This window comes from Protopterus annectens, chromosome 1.part2 (genome assembly GCF_019279795.1).
Source record: "Protopterus annectens isolate FY-2018-M chromosome 1.part2, PAN1.0, whole genome shotgun sequence".
Lineage (NCBI taxonomy): Eukaryota > Metazoa > Chordata > Ceratodontiformes > Protopteridae > Protopterus > Protopterus annectens.
This window is the reverse complement of record NC_056727.1, coordinates 554,741,595-554,763,729: the sequence shown is the minus strand read 5'-3', so window position 1 is coordinate 554,763,729 and position 22,135 is coordinate 554,741,595. Positions and strand designations below refer to the sequence as shown.

The window sequence follows — 22,135 nt, the reverse complement described above, 5'->3', positions numbered from 1 at the left end:
AGTCCAGTAGGCCAAAGTGTCCATCTTTTACCTCAGATCACAGTGCATCTAGTGGCTTCTGTCCAGGTGGAGACTACCTAAGGGTAGATGAATGGGAAGACAAGAAAATTACTGTGTGTCATCATTCTGTATACTTACTAGAATTTTCTCTCTCCTCTCCTGCCACTAGCCAAAAGGCATGGTGCAGTGCTCTTAATGCCGGCTGTAGTGTAGGTACATATTTGTCTTCACTCTTGTCCCAACTAGAGCACTGTGCACTCTTTCAGCTCATACCCCAATTTCCTTAGTCAAAAGTTGCACTGTTGAGCCTTCCTGCAGGTGGACCTCTCACAGCAGAATTTTTCCCCATGGAATGGGAAAGACTGCTTTTGTCCACTTTCAACTGTGCTTCCTTTCTGGCTTCCACCGTGGATGAGACGCTTTTCATACCTTGGTTAATACGGACATAGGTTCATAAATTAGTAGTAGGCTAACTGCCCTTGTGGACTATTTTAAGCTTAGCCAATTACTCCATGAGAGAATCAAACCCTGCACCTTGTGTCTGTAAGGTAAACACCTTAACCATTATGCCAATCTCCCACCCCTTTTTGGTCACATAAGGCCAAACCATTTACACCAGCGAATGACAGCATGCTTATAGCTCATCTTCTACAGTCTCTCTAAACGCCATAGGTCTATCATTCAGAAAAAAAAGTTAGTGGCCCCAGGCAGAACAGGTACTGAACCGACTTGTGCTAATCTACCTTGTTGAGTTGTGGAAGACCTCTGTTTTCCTAGACTAAAGGGTCTGTTAAAAAAATGTTGCTTTCAGCACAATGCTTTGTGACATGAGAATATAGTTTTGGTCATCTTTTCTGTTAAGGTGGGAACCTCACGCAACTGCTATTTTCAGGTTTTGCAGAGTTTGTCTGACCTGTTACTGAGCTCAGACTCGTCCAGCACTGTCCAAAAGAAGAGCAGTTTGTCTACAAACTGCATTTTGCTGATTGATATTTTTTTTCAGCATAGCTGGCAGCAGTTTCATTTTTTGTATTTTAATGCCTCTCTAGCTCATTTACTCTCACTGAAGTACACTGCCTGAATTCCACTTCAAAGTAACATATTTTGACACGGTTTTTAGTTCCTGCACTGTGGCGTATCACACTTCAATAGTCACAGTGCTGGTGGCATTAATGAGTTATGCACGTCCCCAAGCTAGCTGATGATATTCTTCAGTACTCACCACCGAGCCATGTTCTAAAAGAGCAATGGAATGTCTCTATATTGTTCTGGCCACACTTCTTCCATTCATCTCAAATATGACCACAGGTTTTGACTAACAAAGGTCCTTTTTGGATCATTACATTCACATGCTTGTCAGTTAAATACTTTTCATCTAGAATTTCAGCTAAATTAAATACTTTTCATCAGTAATTTGGATATTTTCAGCACACACTTCTTTCTCTGTAGTTATATTTACTTGCCCCTAACCGAGGGCTTGTGTATTTAAAAAGCTGGAGTAGACTGTATTATAAAAGCTGTATTGGTTCAATGCATCATATCAGTTCGGTGTCCCAGTGTTTTCTGTCAGTGGACCATTGCATTTCTCAATTTATTTATTCATTTATTTTTCTTCTGTCTTGTGCATCAAAACTGATCTCTGGCAGCAAAGACATGAGGAGTGGAGCGTGGTCCTATTTGAGTTTTCTTTTGGTGACACCATTAACAAAAGGCAGCAGAAGAAATGTACTTTACTTCCTGAAAGACTGCTTTGGAAGGCTGTGGTCATAAGTGCCTCCAAGGCAGTAAGATGTGTTAAGTGCATTATCTTGTTAATTGAGAAATTCAAACATCTGATGTTTTGATATGTAGGTGTTTCATCTAGACTGTTTATTGAAATATTGCATTTCATTTCTTTAGGTTCTGTGTGTCCTTTATTAAAAGCTGGTATTTCTGGGATCATGCATTTATGGAAGAAAGATTGCATATTATTTATGTGTTAACAAAAATAGCTGCTTAATTTGATAAGTTTATTTTTTAAACTAGACATTGACAGTGATTTTAAAAAGGAGCTGCTTAACTTGGTTCCATTACTACTGTCGCCTAAGAATTTGGTAGAAAAAGAAATTGGTGGCTCCAAAGTGACATGCCGGGACCTTGTGGAGTACTTTAAGGTAGGAACGTTTTTTCTTCCAAGTGGTCACATTTTTTATGCCTTTTATCTGTTCAAACTATAGTCTACATTTCTCATTCTTAGAATGAACTTATTTGTATATCATAATAGCTGAAGATTTACCTTGCTCTGTTTGCCATCTCTGGGTATGAACATTATGTTGATTCGATTTATGGTGTCTGTCATTTTCATTCATTCCTCAATGAATGGGTCTCTGATCTGACTTGCCTGCTTTCTTTAGATTCTGGTATCAGACTCTCGAGCTTCTCCCTTTATCCGTAGTGCTTTTGACCACTCTATTACCCCAGAGTTCAGAGTACCCCCATCAGGGAACTCCCTGTCTCTTCCAACACCTCTCCAGATCACCCCATTGAAGAGGTCCATCAAAAGAGGTTTGCAAACGGAGGTATATAGATTCTCCTTGAGAATCTTTGACAGAAGCACTGATTTTGATGAAGGGAAGGGGTTCCCCAGATCTCTACCAGAAGATGTCTCCTTTGGAAACATTTTAGAAATCTTATACCAAAAAGGTAGTTGGTCTTTCCATACCTTTTTGCAAGAGTAGTCTGAATTCCTAGAAGACTTTGGGTCTGGCCCATCTACTTCTTGTGTTACTCCCTCAGTGGATGAGCTTACAGATATTGTCTCCTGCCAGGCATAGAAGGAAGTGGACACCATAGAATCCCCAAGTGTCCAGACAAGATTCTCTGAGCACCTACAGACAGACTGTATTGGAGTAAGGGAATCCTCATGGATGCCATGCATTTATTTGACTTTGCGGAACCCTTTAAAGCTGCATTCATCAACACTGCCTTTGCTAGATATTTCCTGTTTGGACTCTGTTAAAGCAGCCCTTTCTCGCAAAGGGCAAGATGGAAACACCTTATCTGCCATGGGAATCAATTTCTCTACTCCGCAGGGACCTTTTTCTAGGAATCAGTGCGGTGGTAAGAAAATGTGTTTCCAGAAATCTCATGGGCTTTCTCACTAATCAAGTGGAGATTTCTGCCCCCAGAGGCAGAGGGGGGAAATAATAACAATGGTAGACACTGCCCGTGTAGCAGAGGGGGTCCACAAAACCAAGGCTTCTAAGATCCCTTCTCAAGCAGACCTTTTCAGCTCTCTTGAAAGACTGTGCCCAACTGTTCTTCTCTGGAAGCAGTCGGATGGTGCTTGTCTTTGCACCCAAAAGCCTGGGCTGTCATCCCAAAAGAAACATGGGTGCAAAGTGTTGTATCCAGATGATATTTCATTCACTTTTTGCAAATTCCCTCAATGAAAAGAAAATTCCTCCACAATATTCCACCCTGTTCCATCCAATCATTGGGAGTTAGCAGCTCTCGAGACTGAAAAGCTGCTGGACAAATGAGCCATCCAGGAGGTCACACCATACCTAAAGGAATTTAAATTTTACTCGAGATTTTGTATTTACAATGAAAAAAGGGGACCTGTGACCCATCCTGGATCTGTTATCTGAACCCGTTTGTAAAGAACTAAAGTTCTGGATGGTCATGCTTCAGTCCATTCTGCCTCTGCTACAGAAGGATGCCTGGATGTGTCCCTGAGAACTTCAGGATGCATACTGTCGCATCAAAATGAACAACTGCTATGGAAGATTCCTACAGTTCTAGCTGGGAGCCAGTCTGTATCAGTTCAGAGCCCTGCTCTTCAGTCTCGCCACAGCTCCCAGGGTGTTTACAAAATGTATAGCAGCTCATTTAAGACTGCCTGGATTCTGTGCGTTTCCTTACTTAGACTATTGGCTCCTCACCAACCAGACTTCTCCTAGTAAAAGCCAGGGATTAATTACTCTGATTATCTCAGTCCCCGGGGAATCACCGTCATTCTTTCAAAGTCCCACCTTGAATCAGTTTAAGTCTTGGAGTTTATAGGGGCTTGTCTAGATACATTCAGTTGTCTCTCTCTCTTACCACAAAACAGAATTCTTTTCCTGAGACTGCATGTCAGACAGGTTCTTTCTCAGTCCTCTCTGCCAGCAAAAGTAATTCTCAAAGCCCTAGGTTCGATGGCTGCAGTGATTACCTGAAAGCTGCTGCTTGTCTTCACATGAGAATCCTCCATTGGACTCTGACAGTACAATGGTCCATTCTTCGACAGCCTTTGTAACATCCTATAAAGCTATCTCAAGTCTGCAAAGACTCCCTACTGTGGTGGATTTAGACCAATAAGGTTTGTCAAGGACATCCCTTTATAATTCCTCTGCAAACGCCACGTTGACCACGGGTGCCTCCCAACTGGGCTGGGGCGGCATTTCTTGGGACAGACTGTTCAAGGCACGTGGTCCCCAGAAGAGACCAAACTGCATGTCTTAAGATGTAAGAGGGGTCCTTTTTAGCATTGCAGGCATTTTAGAATACTCTTTCTCTAGAGATATTTGCTATACAAACAGACAATGCATCAGTAGTCTGGTACATCAACGAGCAAAGGGGAACCAGATATTACCCCCTTTGCTGAGAAGCAATGAGAGTTTGGAAGTGGACGATCTCCATCCACTTTCTTGTAGCAATGCACATGCTGGGGAAATCTAGCATTCTAATAGACAAGCTCAACAGAACTATCCTGATGCCTCATGAGTGGTCCCTGTCAGTCAGTGGCAAACATGATCTTCACAAATGCGGTCAGCCCTGCTGCAGTCTGTTCACCTCTTCCCCTCAAGTGCAACAGGTTCTTTGCCCTAATCCCCCCTCAGGGACAATCAGAGAGATGCTCTAGTCCATGTCTGGTTCTCCAGTCTTTATGCTTATCCTCCCTTGCCTCTAATCCCCAAATTCCTTCAGAACACACTCCGGTTGAAGAGCAAAGTAGTCCTCATTTCCCCCTTTTGGTCTCAGCAAATGTGGTTCCTCTTCCTGTGATCTCTCCAGTCCAGAGCTCTTTTCACATCCATCAGGGATAACTATTCTGGACATTGCAGGCCTCAAGTTGACTGCATGGTGTCTTCAATTCCAGTAATGGCTTGACATTCCAGGTTTTCCTCTCCAGTTCGCCAAATGTTTTTGTCTCAGAAGTCCTCTACAAGGAAGATTTATAAAAGTAAATGGAAAAGGTTTTCCTTTTGGACTCGACAGAGAAAACTGGATATTTTCACCACTGCAATCCCTGTTGCTTTAGATTTTCTTGCCTCTATTTTTCAAGGTTGGGTGAGTTTCAACACCATCAAAGTTCAGCTAGCAGCCATCTCTAACTTCCTTGTAAGAGGTGATGCTCTTTCTTCAGCTTCATCCAGCTTATGTAAGACATTTCTTAAAGGCACTTTTTTTACTTAGACCCTGATAAAATGACCCTATCCCACCTTGGGATCTTAGAATCTTATTGCAAAGTTTAGTACAATCGCTTTTGAACCCTCGGCTAAGGCCAGTCTCAAATTTCTTTCTTGGAAAACTGTCAGTCTTGTGGCTATAGTTCCTGTGAGGCATGTCTCTCAACTCCAAGCATGCTCTTCAAGCCACATTATCTAATTTTCCACAAAAACCATTACCTTACACCCTAATCATACCTTTTTACCCAGAGTTGCTTCAGAAACTAACGTCAACCAAGCCATCAACTTGCCAGTTTTCTTTCCTACATTTCACAAAGAATACATACTTCACCTGTGAGATGTACATAGGCAACTTTGTTCCTATCTTTATAGGGCTAAAGAAATTAGGAAAACTGACCAACTGTTTCATTTGCTAAGAACAAATTGAATAAACCAGTTTCAAAAACTTCAGTAGCCAAGTGGATAACAGATTGATTGTCTGTCTCTCTTGTTTACTCCTTGAGAGGGTTAACCTTGCCAAGACTGCCAAAAGCACATTGAAGTAGGTCACTAGCTATGTCTGCCGTTGTTTGGCCCAGAACTTCTATTTATGACATTTGTGCAGCTGCTACTTGGTGCTCATACTTTGTTGCTTATTTATACGTTGGATATCCTCTCCAGAAACAGAGCTGCATTTCATTCTGCTGTTCTCAGGAACATTTTCCCATGAGGGCCACCCAAGGTTACTGTAGCTGTGGACTCTGTCCCATTCATTGAGGAAGGAATGAAAATGACAACATCAGATATAAAAGTTATGTATTCACCTTAACTATGAAAATGGGCAACACAGATGCATTCTTCAACTCCCCCACCTTTCCCTATCCATGTCTTTGGGAGTGACCTGATGAAGCTTTTGTTAGGAACCACAGTTCCTGTTTGAGACCCTGTTCTGTTACTATTTACAATTTTTGCAGTACTATAATAATTCTTACATTTCTAAGATGGTATAGTAGCAGCAAACTCTATTCAAGGTAATACAATTGTCAGGAGCATTATGGGTAAAGGGAGGAACTCAAGAGTTTGATCCTAGATGCATAGTTATAGTGAGTACATAACTTTTACATTCTCTCTCAAGTGTCGTCACTGTATTGTGTAATTCAGAAATGTATTTTTTCATTTCGTATACTAAAATATATTCTCTTCAAATTTTACTAGCTATGTATATATAATTTTATATATATATATATATATATATATATATATATATATATATATACATACACACACATACACGTGCGCATCCTTTTTTGTGAACATTTACTTTATGACTGGTCCTCCTAAAAACATTCTTGGTAGATCAGTGTTCCTTTTAATAGTATACACTAATTGTAACCTTGGTGTACTAGATTGGTAGATTGGTCTGGCTGATTGGGAAGCATTAACATAAAACTTAAAAGCAGCAAGTAGTGGAATCACGGAAACTATTTCTTTTTTTTAACCTCCTGTTATTGTGTTAATTCAAAGTAGTTTTAGCCAAAATGTTGTTACTGCTAAGATGACACTGAAAGGCTCTGGACTAAAAATGTGTATGTGAATGTGTTTGTAGATGCAAGTTTCCACTGACACAAATTAGTATAAAAAGATGCAGCAATGACCACTGGTTTGTAAAAACAAATCCTGTTTTATTAAGCAGAAGTAAAACAAAGGTATGTACATACTCAGACATAAAGTACTTCTTTTTTTAAAGTTTCCTCTTCTCCAAAAAAAAGTAGTCTCTCAGGTGAAGCACAGTCAAAGATGTTCTCTGTATCTGCAAGAAGTCTAGTTGTCTTTAATTTATTCTAGAATGTTTTCTGTTTTTTTTGCAGCACACTTAACACTGCAGTTCCAGGCACAAACTCCCCCTGCATTAAGACCATCTCTAATAGGGCTATAGCCCTTCTTTTTGTGCACTATTTTGACAGAGTAATTGAATTATTAAAAATTCCTATGGGAATCCTCTCTAGGTAACTTAAAACACGACCCTTACATCATATGCTCAACAACATTTGCTTTGCAGCAGTTTTGGTACAACATTTCACTTAATACATCACTTGGCAAGAACTGCCATATTATACTACATCGACTTCCACCATCTTGAAACCTTTGGTTTCAAGCCCACTGGATGAGTTGACAGCCCAAGACTGATCTGCATGGAGCCCAAGCAATGTTTTACAGTGAGCTTAAATGATTGTAGAGAGCCTCCACCTACAAAGATTAGTGTTACCATACTGTTTGTTTAGCCATATGGGGTGGGGGGACATTGTCCATGACCAGTGTAAAGTCTTTGCCAATGCGATAATGCTGCAGGGACAAGAGAGCTCACTTGGTCACCCAAGCATTTGCTTAGTCAGTGGACATTGCCTTTTGGTAGTAGAATACTTTATACTCTGCTTAGCTTATGACTTAAAAAGCATGTAGAGTATTCTTCCCCAACAAAGTCCTACAAAAACACTGACCCGTAGGCTTGTCTTCACTGCATTGGTATAAACTATGAAGGGTTTACTGAAATCTAAGGGTCCTAAAACAGACTGTGAGCAAAGCCAGCTCTGTGGCAGAGGAGGAGTACAGTTAGAGTAGCAGCTCCAGATGCCTGTATGAGCTGGTCAGGGAAGGAGAGGACTAAGTGGTGCTTCTCTCTTGCCCATCTCTGGTGAGTAAGGAGGTGATGACTAATGGGAACACCAGATGTTAAATAACACCAAATGGAAGGAAGAAGTGCTCAAAACAAAATATCCAGCAGAGTAAGAAAAGGAGCACTCAGGAAGCAATACTCAGTTGGCAGAAGAAAATCCATTTAATAATTGCGCCAAATAAAACGATCCACAGCAGCAGTACATACATAAATGCCCAACAGGTTAAAATGCGTTTTTGTCAGAATAAAGACTTTATCAGATGAATGCATACCTCACAAATCTAACCTTATTTATACTACCAACGATGTAAAACAGCCAATCAAAATCTAATTGGCAAGATTTAAAAAGTGCAAAATATACAATACTCCTTTCTTAAATATATTTCTACCAATAAACATTTTTATACTGGATCGGTCGAGGCCCGGGTTAACAACAACCGCCACCAGTAATGTTAGCCTACAGGGTGCTGGTGGAAATTGGGCTACTGTTGGCCGAAGGAGGAGAAGAGGCGGAAGACCTGGCAGAAGGCAGGAAGAGAGGAGAAAGGCTAGGACTGTGTTAGTGAGGGTCGGAACTTTGAATGTTGGCAGTATGACTGGTATAAGGAGAGCGCTAGCTGATGTGATGGACAGAAGGAAGGTTGGTATATTGTGTGTGCAAGAGACCAGATGGAAGGGGAGTAAGGCTAGGTGTATCGGAGGTGGGTTCACATTATTTTATCATGGTGTGGATGGGAGGAGAAATGGCGTAGGAGTTATTCTGAAGGAACAGTATGCTAAGAGTGTTTTGGAGATGAAAAGAGTGACTGATAGTGATGTTTATGAAGCTGGAAATTGATGGTGTAATGCTGAATTTTGTTAGTGCATATGCTCCACAAGTTGGGTGTGCAATGGATGAGAGAAAAATTTTTGAGTGAATTGGATGAAGTGGTGATGACTGTACCCAGGGGTGAGAGAGTGGTGATTGGAGCAGATTTTAATGGGCATGTTGGTGAAGGGAACAGAGGGGATGAGGAAGTTATGGGTAGGTATGGTGTTAAAGGAATGCAGAAGGTCAGATGGTAGTGGATTTTGCGAAAAGGATGGACATGGCTGTGGTGAATACATATTTTAACAAGAGGGAGGAGCATAGGGTGTCATACAAGAGTGGAGGAAGATGCACACGGGTGTATTATATCTTATGTAGGAGGGCCATTTTGAAGGAGATTGGAGACTGTAAAGTGGTGACCTGAGAAAGTGTAGTTAGGCAGCATAGGATGGTGGTTTGTAGGATGACGTTGGTGATCAAGAGGAGGAGGAGGAGGGTGAGGGCAGCACCAAGGATTAAATGGTGGAAATTGAAAAAGGGTAATTGTGAGGTGGAGTTCAGGGATGAGCTAAGGTTGGCACTGGGTGGCAGTGAAGCGTTACCAAATAGCTGGTAACTACAGCAGAGCTAGTAAGGGAGACCGCTAGAAAGGTGCTTGGTATCACATCTGGACAGAGGAAGGACGACAAGATGGAATGAGGAAGTACAGGAGAGTATACAGAGAAAGAGGTTGGCAAAGAAGTGGGATTGTCAGTGAGATGAAAGTAGACAGGAGTATAAGGAGATGAGGTGCATGGCAAAGAGAGACGTGGCGAATGCTACGGATAAGGCATATGAAGAGTTGTATGAAAGGTTGGACACTAAGGAGGGATTAAAGGACCTGTACTGATTGGCTAGACAGAGGGACCAAGCTAGGAAAGATGTACAGCAGGTAAAGGTGATAAAGGATAATGAGGGAAACATACTCACAAGCTAGGAGAGTGTGTTGAGGAGATGGAAAAAGTACTTTGAGGGGTTGATGAATGAAGGGAATGAGAGGGAGAGACGGTTGGATGATGTAGGGATAGTGAATCATGGACTACAATGGATTAGCAAGGAGGAAGTAAGGATAGCTATGAAGAGAATGAAGAATGGAAAAGCTGTTGGTCCAGATGACATACCTGTGGAAGCATGGAGGTGTTTAGGTGAAATGGCAGTGGAGTTTTTAACCAGATTGTTTAATGAAATCTTGGAAAGTGAGAGGATGCCTGAGGAATGGAGAAAGTGTTTTGGTACCAATTTTTAAGAATAAGAGTGATGAGCAGAGCTGTAGTAACTATAGAGAGCTTAAAATTGATCAGTCACAGCATGAAGTTATGGGAAAGAGTAGTGGAAGCATGGTTAAGAAGGGACGTGATGATTAGTGATCAGCAGTATGGTTTCATGCCGGGAAAGAGCACTACAGATGTGATCTTTGCTCTGAGAGTGTTGATGGAGAAGTACAGAGAATGTCAGAAGGCGTTGCATTGTGTTTTTGTAGACTTAGAGAAAGCATATGACAGGGTGCCTAGAGAGGAGTTGTGGTATTGTATGAGGAAGTCAGGAGTGTCAGAAAAGTATGTAAGAGTGGTACAGGATATGTACAAGGGCAGTGTGACAGCGGTGAGGTCTGCGGTGGGAGTGGAGCTGGGGTTACATCAAGGATCAGCTCTGAGACCTTTCTTATTTGCAGTGGTGATGGGCAAGTTGACAGACGCGATCAGACAAGAGTCCCCGTGGACTATGATGTTTGCAGATGACATTGTGATCTGTAGTGAGAGTAGGGAACAGGTGGAGGAGACCCTGGAGAGATGGAGATATGCTCTAGAGAGAAGAGGAATGAAGGTCAGCAGGTCTAAGACAGAATATATGTGTGTGAATGAGAGGAAGAATAGAGGAATGGTGAGGATGCAAGGAGTAGAGGTGGCGAAGGTGGATGAGTTTAAATACTTGAGGTCAATAGTTCAGAGTAACGGTGAGTGTGGAAGAGAGGTGAAGAGAGAGTACAGGCAGGGTGGAGTGGGTGGAGAAGAGTGTCGGGAGTGATTTGTGACAGACTAGTACCTGTAAGAGTGAAAGGGAAGGTCAAAAAGAGGGTAGTGAGAACCAGCTATGTTATATGTGTTGGAGACAGTGGCATTGACAAAAAGGCAGGAGTTTGAGCTGGATGTGGCAGAATTAAAGTTGTTAAGATTTGCACTGGGTGTGACGAGGGTGAACAGGATTAGGAATAAGTATATTAGAGGGTCAGCCCAGGTTGGAAGGTTTGGAGACAAAGCCAGAGAGGCACGATTACGTTGGTTTGGACATGTGCTGAGGAGGGGATGCTGAGTATATTGGGAAAAAGATGCTAAGAATGAAGCTACCAGGTAACAGGAAAAGAGGAAGGCCTAAGAAAAGGTTTATGGATGTGGTGAGAGAGGACATGCAGGTGGTTGGTGTGACAGAGCAAGATGCAGAGGACAGGAAGAAATGGAAACAGGTGATCTGCTGTGGTGACCCCTAACGGGAACAGCCGAAAGAAGAAGATGATGATCTAAAATCAATAAATAAGAGATATAAAATATAAAACTGTAATTCATTAATAAAAAAAAAAATCAAACTGCAAAAAGGCTAAATACTTGATCATATTCACTTGACAACTTAAACAACAAATGATCAAACTTTGAAAACTTTAATATCACACGGGTATCCATTGGTAAGCACTTTTGTTCCTATCAACATACATGGAACTTCATCAGACCAAGTACCACCTTACAACTCTCACATTAAATACAGTCATAAAATAGTCACATGATACATTTCTTCTCATGTGACCAACATTTCCTAATGCCTTAACCCTTTTCTTTTTAAAACCATCTTAAAATTCTCCCACTCATTCATACCCAGGAGAATTACATGTATTGTCTAATCTGCCAACAATATTCTTTCAAATCTAAATCATCTTCTGCATCCAGCCTTTCACTATAAATAGGGACATAATCTGTAGCAGAAAAATGGGAAGTAACTTTCTTCCCATTGTGTTTTTGAAATGCATGCTTTGCTAACCCGTTACTCATATCCATTTTTTCTGCTGCTCTATTGTGTTTGTATATTCTTCTACAGAACTCCCTTGTCGTTCTTCCTATATAAAATCCTGTACATAAATCACATAAGGCTATAGTCACTATATATTGGCTTTTACAACTAAAACTATAATTAAGATAAATGTTCTATTTCCTAGCTTCTACATATATTTCTTTACCTTCCACTATTTGAATGCAAAACCTACAGATCCCACATTTCACCATCCCTTTCTCAACATCTATATTGTTTTTCTTATAAAAACGTTCTTTTAAATTCTTCCCCCTTCTCGATACAAACTGGGGCTTGCCACCTATAACTTCCCATAATTCTTCAGAATTCGTTAAAAACTTCCAATTATTTCTTATTATTTGCTTCAGGTTTCCTTCATCTACTGTATTTGATAACACACAAGCTAGGTCAAATTTTTCTCTACTGTTTTGTTCATTCCCCTTTTTTTTTTATCTCCTTTTAAAACGTAACGCCACAACTTCATTTTCCTTATCCTTAACTAAACCTCTAGTGTAACCCCTAGCGTATGTTTTCCATCATACTACATTTATTATAGAAGAAATCATTTTCTTCTGCAAGTTCACTCGACGTTTGAAACTGTCCTTTTACTATATTTCTCTTGAGGCTAGCCTTATGTGTACTATTGTAATATAAGTAAATATTACTATTTAACATTTTAAAAATCCTTACTTTTATATTGTTGGCAGATTTCTAGACCACAAGATCTAAATAATGAATCTCATTGTCATTGCTATTAAAAACATGCTTTAAATAGTTGCATGCATTATTCAAATACACACAGAATTCAGATAACTTTTCCATACTCCCTTTCCAAAGAAAAAAACATTGATAAAACTCCTATAAAAATGTTTATAAAATTCTGATTTATTTTTTTTTATTTATATATATATATATATATATATATATATATATATATATATATATATATATATATATACACTTTTTCCCCAGCTTGTCATAAAAATATTTGCATAACTAGGAGCCTTTACCGTTCCCATAGCTACACCATTCTTTTGTTTATAAATTTCATTTTCAAAAACAAAAAAGTTATAACTCAGTGTAACATCCAACATTTCAGTCAGAAGCCTAGATTGATTACATGTGAGTATTCCAGCTGAATTCACTTCTCTACTTACAAATTCAAGACCCTCTGTATTAGGAATTGTAGTATATAAAGATACATCTGCTGTTACCAAAATAGTAGCTTCATCTAGTTTTACTTTGGTAACATCATTTTTAAATGTAAAGGAATCTCTAATATAGGATTCACTACAGCTTACTACTTCTTCTTTTGGCTTTTCCTGGTTAGGGGTCGCCACAGCGGATCACCTGTCCGTTCATGATTGGCAGTGGCGTTTTATGGTGTTGAGTTGCCAGCCCGGCGCCCAAACTTCCACGAAAGGCACACGCACACACACCTAGGGCCAATTTGGAGTGTCCAATCCACCTACAACATGTCTTTGGGATGTGGGAGGAAACCCACGTGACCACAGGGAGGACATGCAGACTCCGCACAAAAGGCACCCCAGCCGAGGATTGAACCGGAGGACCTTTTGCTATGAGGCAACAGTGCTAACCACTGCACCACCGTGCCCGCCCATTCACTGCAGCTTACTATTTTCTGTAAATATTTATCAGTAAATGTAGCTAGGGGTTCAGTTTTACTTCCCTGACTTGCCACAATCAGTCTAAAACATAGGTTCATAGGTTAGTACTAGACTAACTACTCTTGTGAGCTATTGTAGGCCACCCTCCCAACCCCAAGCACGGTTTATCCAAACCCTTATGAACCTTGGACAAGCCAAAAAACCTCCCTAATTTGCACCTCCATACTTTCTAAATATTCCTCTAATTCAGCTAATATTAAACCTTCTATCCACCATTCTTCAATGCATGCATCCACTATATTGAATGCCCTCTTTACATCTGCCCAAGACTTTTTCATAAAATTTCTCATCATTTAACATGTTCTTAATTTGTCCTACATAATAAGCTGTATCTAAAATTACTACTGCAGTCCCTTTATCAGCTTTTGTAATATATATACTTTTATCTTTTTTTAACTGTAATAATGCTTCCGTTTCTTTCATACTTAAATTATAGAAGCCATTATTTACTTTATTTTGTAGCAAATTCCTTACATCATTTTCACAGTTAGAGGCCTCTAACTCTGGCTTTATGGCTGGATTAAATACACTAGGTTTCTTAAAAAAAATGTTCCACAATTATCATTTTTAGCCATATTTTTATAAATGCACCAAGTTTAATTTTCTAGTGAATTCCCTCAGTGCATTCACAGTCAGTGTTAAATCAGCTCTTTGCAAAGGCACAAACGTCAGGCCCTTACTTAGGACCTTTAAATGTTCATATTGCAACATAACACTTGACAAATTCACTATTTTAAATACATCAATTACAGTACCTTCACTTGTATACTCCTTTATCGAATCCACCAAACACCTTTTGGATTCTTTGGATAGTAGTGAGACCAGCTATGTTATATGGGTTGGAGACAGTGGCACTGACAAAAAGGCAGGAGTTTGAGCTGGATGTGGCAGAGTTAAAGATGCTAAGATTTGCACTGGGTGTGACGAGGGTGGACAGGATTAGGAATAAGTATATTAGAGGGTCAGCCCAGGTTGGAAGGTTTGGAGACAAAGCCAGAGAGGCAAGATTACATTGGTTTGGACATGTGCTGAGGAGGGGTGCTGAGGAGGGATGCTGAGTATATTGGGAAAAATATGCTAAAGATGAAGCTACCAGGTAACAGGAAAAGAGGAAGGCCTAAGATAAGGTTTAGGGATGTGGTGAGAGAGGACATGCAGGTGGTTGGAGTGACAGAATAAGATGCAGAGGACAGGAAGAAATGGAAACAAGTGATCCGCTGTGGCGACCCCTAACAGGAACAGCCGAAAGAAGATGATGATGGGGGCACAACTGGCCCTCATTGCTACACCCTGTAGATGTTCTTCATGTTTCACTGTTGCAGTCATCACTTATGGGTTATCCCTGCTGTGGGTAACCCTTGACCAGCCTGAATACCAGAGTCATTGTTTTGTGTCTGCTGCAGTCACCTGTAGTCTGATGTCAGGTCATCGGTGCTATAAAGCAAGGCAGCCGACGTCATTACATCAGTCTTTCTTGACGTGGAGCCCATAGCAGAAGCAGTTCGCACAAGTGCCAGACGGTCGCTACCAGAAGTTGAATTTCAGCTGAAAGCGTACTAAAGATAAGTACCCCATTGCGGATCCTTTTTTCTTGCACTAACCGATGTCCGAAAAAGTTAATAATGGTCTTGCCTGTGGAAAGCAGATCCCATACCAAGACTTCCATTCTTACTGCTTCACTAGTTTAGACCCAGACCACAACGTCCCCCATTGCCGGTTCTGTGCCCTCTTTAATGCAAGAACCATTCGCCATAGAGCTGTTTTTGTAGACAGTTATTTTCATGTTCCTTCACATTCCGATATGGCATCCATCAGCCAACAATCTGTGGACATTCCAAAAAAATGTAGAGATAAAGCTAGAGGCAGACCGTACAAGGTTAAGCCTTCCGACTACGCTACCGCTAAGCAGGTAGTCAGTTCTCCGGAATTCAGTGAGGTTCTTTTGCAATCCCTGATGCCCAATTAAATATCTATGCAGGCCTCTACCAAGACCCTTTCAGAGTCTGGTGTGCCGCAGAAATGTTCATCTTCGGAGCCTTTGGCTGTCTCTGCCTCACTTGGGTCCGAAGCCACAATGCAGGCACCATCTTCCAAGGAGACCTTTCACACTACCGAATCTAGACAAAAAATGACTTCATCTCATCCGACTACCATTTCTCTCAGACCAACAGATTCTCTCAGGCCTAAAAGCCAGGCCACTCCTAGGAAGTCTGCTTCTAGCCACCATCTTGCTACTGCTCTACCACCCCAAGCACAAATGCTTAAAATGGCAGAGGATCTCCTCTCCCTTATCTGGGGTAGTCAGGCCACAACTTCTAAAAGGAAAAGGCACCCTTCTCCAGAAATTGCCAGAACAGGATTCTGAGAAATGTGACTATCAGTTTTTGAAGACTAACAGCATCCCCTAACTGCTTATGAGGATTCAGATGCAGAGGACTCCATCCCTTCTGCCTCCCTTCCAGAGGACCTTTCTTTGGGGAAACCCATCACTCCCTCAGGGAACATTTCCAATGGGAATCTCAGGACTTCCCACAGTCTTTGACTTATAGAGCTTCTGGACTTGCTCCAGCACAGACCCCTGGCCACCCCCACCCCCCTATTTTAGAAGTGGTGGATGATGTTTTCCATGAATCAAGCTTGGCCCTTGACCCCCTCCTTCCTGCTCCCAGTAAACCTGACTGGTACTACAGAGTACCAGATTCAAACAATTTCCTGTACAGAAGTCCTCCTGCAGACCCAGAGGTAATTACACAGGGACCTTAAGGAGCTAAGACTAGTTCTGCCAAGAATACTCTTCCTTCTGACAAGGACTCCAGAGCTCTGGTAAAAAAGTATGCACCTCTGCAGCCTTGGCTATCAGAGCACTCAGTTGTCAGTTTCATATGTTAAAATATCAACAACACACTTTGGAGCTATTAAAGCAACAGATTTCTACATTTCCTGACTGTGCCAATTCAAAAGACATAGCAGATTTACTGCACTCTGCTTGTCAAGTGGTCAAGCACTCATTACACTGTGGATATGACGCCCTAGAAGCCTCTAGCAGGGCAGCAGTGACAGGATCTATTATTAGGAGACATGCATGGCTGAAAGAACAACCTCTCCCTGATCATGTCAAGTCTAAACTTATTGTTGCACCCCTAGATAAGGAGCGCTTGTTTAGGGAAAAAGCAGAAGTGTTTAAAAAAAAAAAAAAAAAAGGAAGATGAATCAAAATCTATGCAAACAGTAAAATGTATTTTCAGGTTCAACCTCCCAGGTTCAGCGGGAACTTTCTCTCTAAGCACTGGTCTTTTCCTGCACGTAGCAGACAGGGCCAAGGTAAGCCCTGCAGGGACAGACCTTCCATGCCTGTAATCCAGGGCCAGCAGAGAAGCAAACAGTGGGCCACTTATGTCCCAAAGGCAGGGAGTTCTAAGCCAACCTTATATGGCAAATGCTCACAATGTCTTCCCCCTCCACCCTCTGCCCTCCCTTCACTCATCAAAAACTAGGCAAAAAACTAGGAGGAAGGCTCTCCCTCTTCAAAGAAAATTGGTTTGCTGGAACAAAGTGCCAGTGGGTCTTAAAGATAATTTTATGGGATACAAATTCTCTTTCAGCAAACTCCCAATTCCAAGAGGGTACCCAGACTTCCCTCCAAGTCAGTGGGCAGAGGCATTGAAACAGGTTCAAACTCTCATATCCCAGGGGGCAGTAGAACACGTCCCCTCAGATCAAATTGCCAAAGGCTTTTACTCCAGACTACTACTTGTTCCCAGAAAAGAGGGCACTTGGCACCCCATCCTGAATCTACCCATTCTGAACACCTTCCTGGTGGTCCCCAGATTCAAAATACTAACTTTGCAGCAGCTGCTGCCTATGCTAACAAAAAATGCCTGGTTAGTGACCCTAGACCTTAAAGGATGCCTACCTCCACACACCCATCAGGGAGTCGTGGCAGGAAATTCCTGCACTTCAGTGCAGGATCACAACACATTCAGTTCTCTATGCTGCCCTTTGGCTTATCTACTGCACCCAGAGTATTCAGCAAATGCCCTGGCCATAGCATTATGCAGACAGAGAAGTATACAAATTTCCCCTTACCTGGATGTCTGCCTCATTGAGGCACAGTGCAAAGAAAAGCTGCTCCAGGACCTTTGTCAAATCACTCCCAACTTCCCTAGGGTGCACCATCAACGAGAAGAAATCAAAGCAAAACCCCACCAGGAAGATCGTTTTCTTGGGAGCTCTGCTAAACATAGCATCTCAAATGGCCTTCCTATCCCCAGAAAAGCAGAGCTTCCTGCCTCTCTACTTTACCCAGCTGGCTTCCAGAAGTCACCTTACCGTGAGGAAGTTCCTGCAAGCCCTGGGATACATGGCATCTTGCATCCTTCTCATTCCTCTGACCATACTTCACATGAGAAAACTTCAGTGATATCTAAAGAACCTTTGGTGCCAGCACTCTGTCCCTAGAGACCTCTGTCCCTCTGATCCCAATTATAAGGGCAGAGTTTCTCTGATGGGCAGAGGCCTGTTCCAAGAATAAGGGTCTTCCCCTTCATCCTCCGCCCTACTGGCCAGACCATCACCAACTCCTCAGACATTGCTTGGGGTGCTCACCTAGCAGGCAGGTGCAGCCAAGGTCTTTGGGTTCCCCAGCACCAACACCACAGTAATGTGGTATATCAACAAATGGGGGGGGCAATCTTACCCCCTGTGCAGGTTAGCCACAAGCCCCTGGCTTACAGCCGCCTTCATGGGTCTACACCTAATTGCCCAATACCTACCAGGGGTCAACAACACCCTGGCAGACCACCTAAGCAGAAACTTACTGGACCCCCATGAGTGGCAGCTTCACAGGGAAAGCTTTCTGCTAATCACTCAGGAGTGGGGGACTCCAGGAGTGGATCTCCTTGCCTCGCACCTCAACCACCAGCTGCAAAAGTTCTTTACCAGGGTGCATCACCTCCTAGCGTCGAAGGTGGATGCCTTGACCTTCCTTTGGAACTCCCTTTTTGTGTACGCTTTCCCTCCTCTGCCCCTTATTCCCAAGGTACTGATCAAAATAAGGGAGGAGTAACCAAAGGCTATCCTCATTGCTTCAGATTGGCTCAGACAGCATTGGTACCACTTACTGTGCAGCCTGACCTTACAGCCCTCCAGGCAGCTGCCCCTTATCTCAGACCTCTTAAGCCAGATGAGGTGGAAGATACTGCACCCAGACTTACAGACTCTGTCTTCCAGCATGGCTTAGACCTTAAAAGCTAACAAGGAGTCCCTGTTTAGCAAATAGGTCCTAGACATAATCACAGAGGCCAGAAGGGCCAGCACCAGAAAATCATACACAGGGAAATGGAAAATATTCTGCTCTTGGAGCTAGTCCAATGGGGCCAGTACCTCCCATCCTTCCATCCCTCTTATCTTGGATTACCTAGCCGAGTTGCTCTATAGTGGCCTCTCTTTCTCCTCTATTAAAATCCATGCCTCAGTCATTTCTGCCCATTACAATTCAGACCCACCCCTCTTCTCTCATCCTTTGATTAAACAATTCCTCAGAGGGGCTTCTAATATCAGACCTTCCAGAAGGCCTTCCATGCCACCCTGGGACCTGAATTATGTTTTAGAAAAACTAACCTTACCTCCTTTCGAACCTGCTGTTCAACAGAATTGAAATACCTCTCCTGGAAGACTGCCTTCCTACCAGCTATCACCTCAGTCAGAAAGAAGAGTATCAGAACTTCAGGCTCTCATGGCTGTTGAGCCCTTCATAATTTTCCATGCAGACAAGGTCTCCCTGAGGACTAACTCCTCCTTTATGCCCAATGTGGCATCTGATGTGACCCTTAACCAGGCCATACACCTACTCACCTTCTTTCCCAATCCTCAAAACAAGGGGGAAAGAATTCTACACTCACTAGATGTGCACAGACAACTCAGATACTATCTGGACTTTACTAAACCATTCAGAAAAACAGACCAACTACTTGTCAGCTTTGCCCCTGGGGCAGAGGGGAAGCCCATTTCCAAACAAACCATTTCCAAATGAGTATCGCACTGTATCCATTTCTGCTACAGACTCCATGGGAACCCCCCCCCAAGTCTAGCCATACCCATTCCACTATGGCAGCCTCCACTTCCACAGCCTTCCTCAGAGGAGTCCCCACCAGGGATATCTTGGAAGCTACCACTTGGACCTCTCTCCATATATTTACATAGCATTACCACCTGCCTCTTTTTTCTAAGTCTAGGGCCGGGTTTGCCTCTGCAGTTCTGCAGGGTTTGCTGACCTATCCCTAGGGCTCTAATCTATCCTTCCACCCTCTCCTCAGCTTTGGGAATCATCCCACAGGTGATGACTGCAACAGTGAAACAAGAAGAACATAGTACAGTTGTGTACACTTACCATAAATGTAGATGTTCAAGTTTATTCACTGTTGCAGTCCTGGTTTCTCTCCCTCCATCCCCATATATCATCTTCCCCTAGGGCATTAAGCTTCCCAAGGTAGCTTTTAGCCACCAGGACCTCTTTTCCTCATTTCCTTGTGCTTCTGACAGGTTAGGGCAAGAAAAACTGATGTAATGACGTTGGCTGCTTTGCTTTATAGCACTGACTACCTAACATCAGACTACAGGCGACTGCAGCCGATGCAAAAAAAAAAAAAAAAAAATACTCTGGTATTCAGGCCGGGCGAGGGCTACCACAGCAGGGATAACCACAGGTGATGACTGCAACAGTGAATACACTCTAACATCTACATTCATGGTAAGTGTACACAACTGTACTTTCTTGAAAAACTCACCTTCATAAAAAATAAAAATTTTCTTCAGAACTAACTCCATAAGGGTCAAAATTGCATGAAACTCATTGCCACTATATTTACCATATTCAACTAAAGGCTCCTCAAACCAACACATCCCCTCTGTATGTGGAATTGAGGAGAACAAATCCACTACGTCAATGGTAATGAAAATAATCTTGTCACTGTACAACTCTGGTTTAATGTTTTTCAACATGCCCCAGGAATTGTTTAGAACACTGTCCCCCCAGACATATCCTTCAACTTTATAATCAAGAAATTTTGCAAGGTGGGCAGTGACAGAACCCTGTGATGCAACTTTAAGGTGCAAAGGGGGATCCTGGACATTTTTGTGTACCTTGGGAATTCCAAAGATGGAAGGAACCCTAGTTTTTTCTAAATACAAAAATTTGCTATGTATCCAAATCAGTTGTGCATTCCATCAGTTAGTCATTTAAAATAACTGAAATTTTTTGATCTGAAGTAGTTTACTTCATTTGGTCTTCAACTTGTGGATTATGGATCCGTATCGGATCCGAGCCAGCAACTTTTACTAGCATCTGCTCTGAGCTCAAAACTCCTCCCCTTACCCATAATACACCTCCACTGCCTTCCATCCCCGGATCTTATTTGCCGCGAATTGCTTCAGCATCGTGTCTTCTAAGCTTCAACTAGTTAGTGGGTTTAAAACCTTTCGTGAGTAAATAATTTTCTGTTTCTGTCAGTGAGTGTCAGAAAGGGTTTCAGAATTATAGGCCTTGTCCATCAAAATTCCTTGCATGATTTTTCACAAAGATAGGGTTTCTCTTCGAACCAATCCATCCTTTCTTCCTAAGGTAGCATCGCCAGCCAATATCAATCAGACCATCAGTTTGCCTGTGTTTTTTCCTAATTTCACTAACGAGATGGAATACAAACTCCATATGTTGGATGTTCATAGACAGTTACAATTTTATTTACACAGGACAAAAACATTTCCATAAATCTGATCAATTGTTTGTATCCTTGTATAAACCCCTTTTTGGGGAAACTTGTTTCCAAGGTCACTATAGATGGATGGATTTCTTCATGCATCCTGCAGGTCTAGAAGGACAGAGGCAAGTCTCCTCCAGGTCAGGTGAAAGCTCCATTCCACTAGGTCCCATGGCTACGTCTGCAGCTTTTTGGTCTAGTGTGTCTTTGGATGATGATTGTTCTGCAGCTACTTGGTCCTCATCTCATATGTTTATTTCTCATTACAAATCAGATTTGACTTCCAGAAGGAGAGCATCCTTTGGTTCCATGGTGCACCAGAATATCCTTCCGGGAGGGCCTCCCAGGAGTTTTTAGTAGCCGGGGACTTTGTCCCACAGGTTGAAGACCAAATGAAATAAACTACTTCAGATAAAGAAGTTATGTACTCACCATAACATTCCATCTCAGTAGTTGTACTTCATTTGTCTTCAACCGTCCGTCCCTCCCTCCTTCCCCCAGACCTTGGCGCATGATCAGCCTACGGGCTGCAGTATAGGTCACAAGTAAATCTTTCAGGTCGGGTTCTCAGAAGTTCAGCAAACTCGATCTGGAGATGGAAGGCAGTGGAGGTGTATTATGGGTAAGGGGAGGAGTTTGGACCTCGGAGCTGATGCTAGTAAAAGTTGCCGGCTCTGATCTGATACAGATCCGTAACCCACAGGTTG

At 42.2% G+C, this 22,135-nt stretch overlaps 1 protein-coding gene across 3 annotated transcripts in view; it reads left to right on the top strand.

The window, feature by feature from the left end:
• The window catches only part of ATL2 (atlastin GTPase 2), a 1,083,407-nt gene that overhangs the window by 748,874 nt on the left and 312,398 nt on the right, over window positions 1-22,135 (top strand). For all 3 annotated transcript variants that reach the window (XM_044057663.1, XM_044057671.1, XM_044057677.1), the window contains exon 10: window positions 2,026-2,153. In XM_044057663.1, the coding sequence (XP_043913598.1) occupies window positions 2,026-2,153 (128 nt within the window). The remainder of the gene's footprint in view (window positions 1-2,025; window positions 2,154-22,135) is intronic.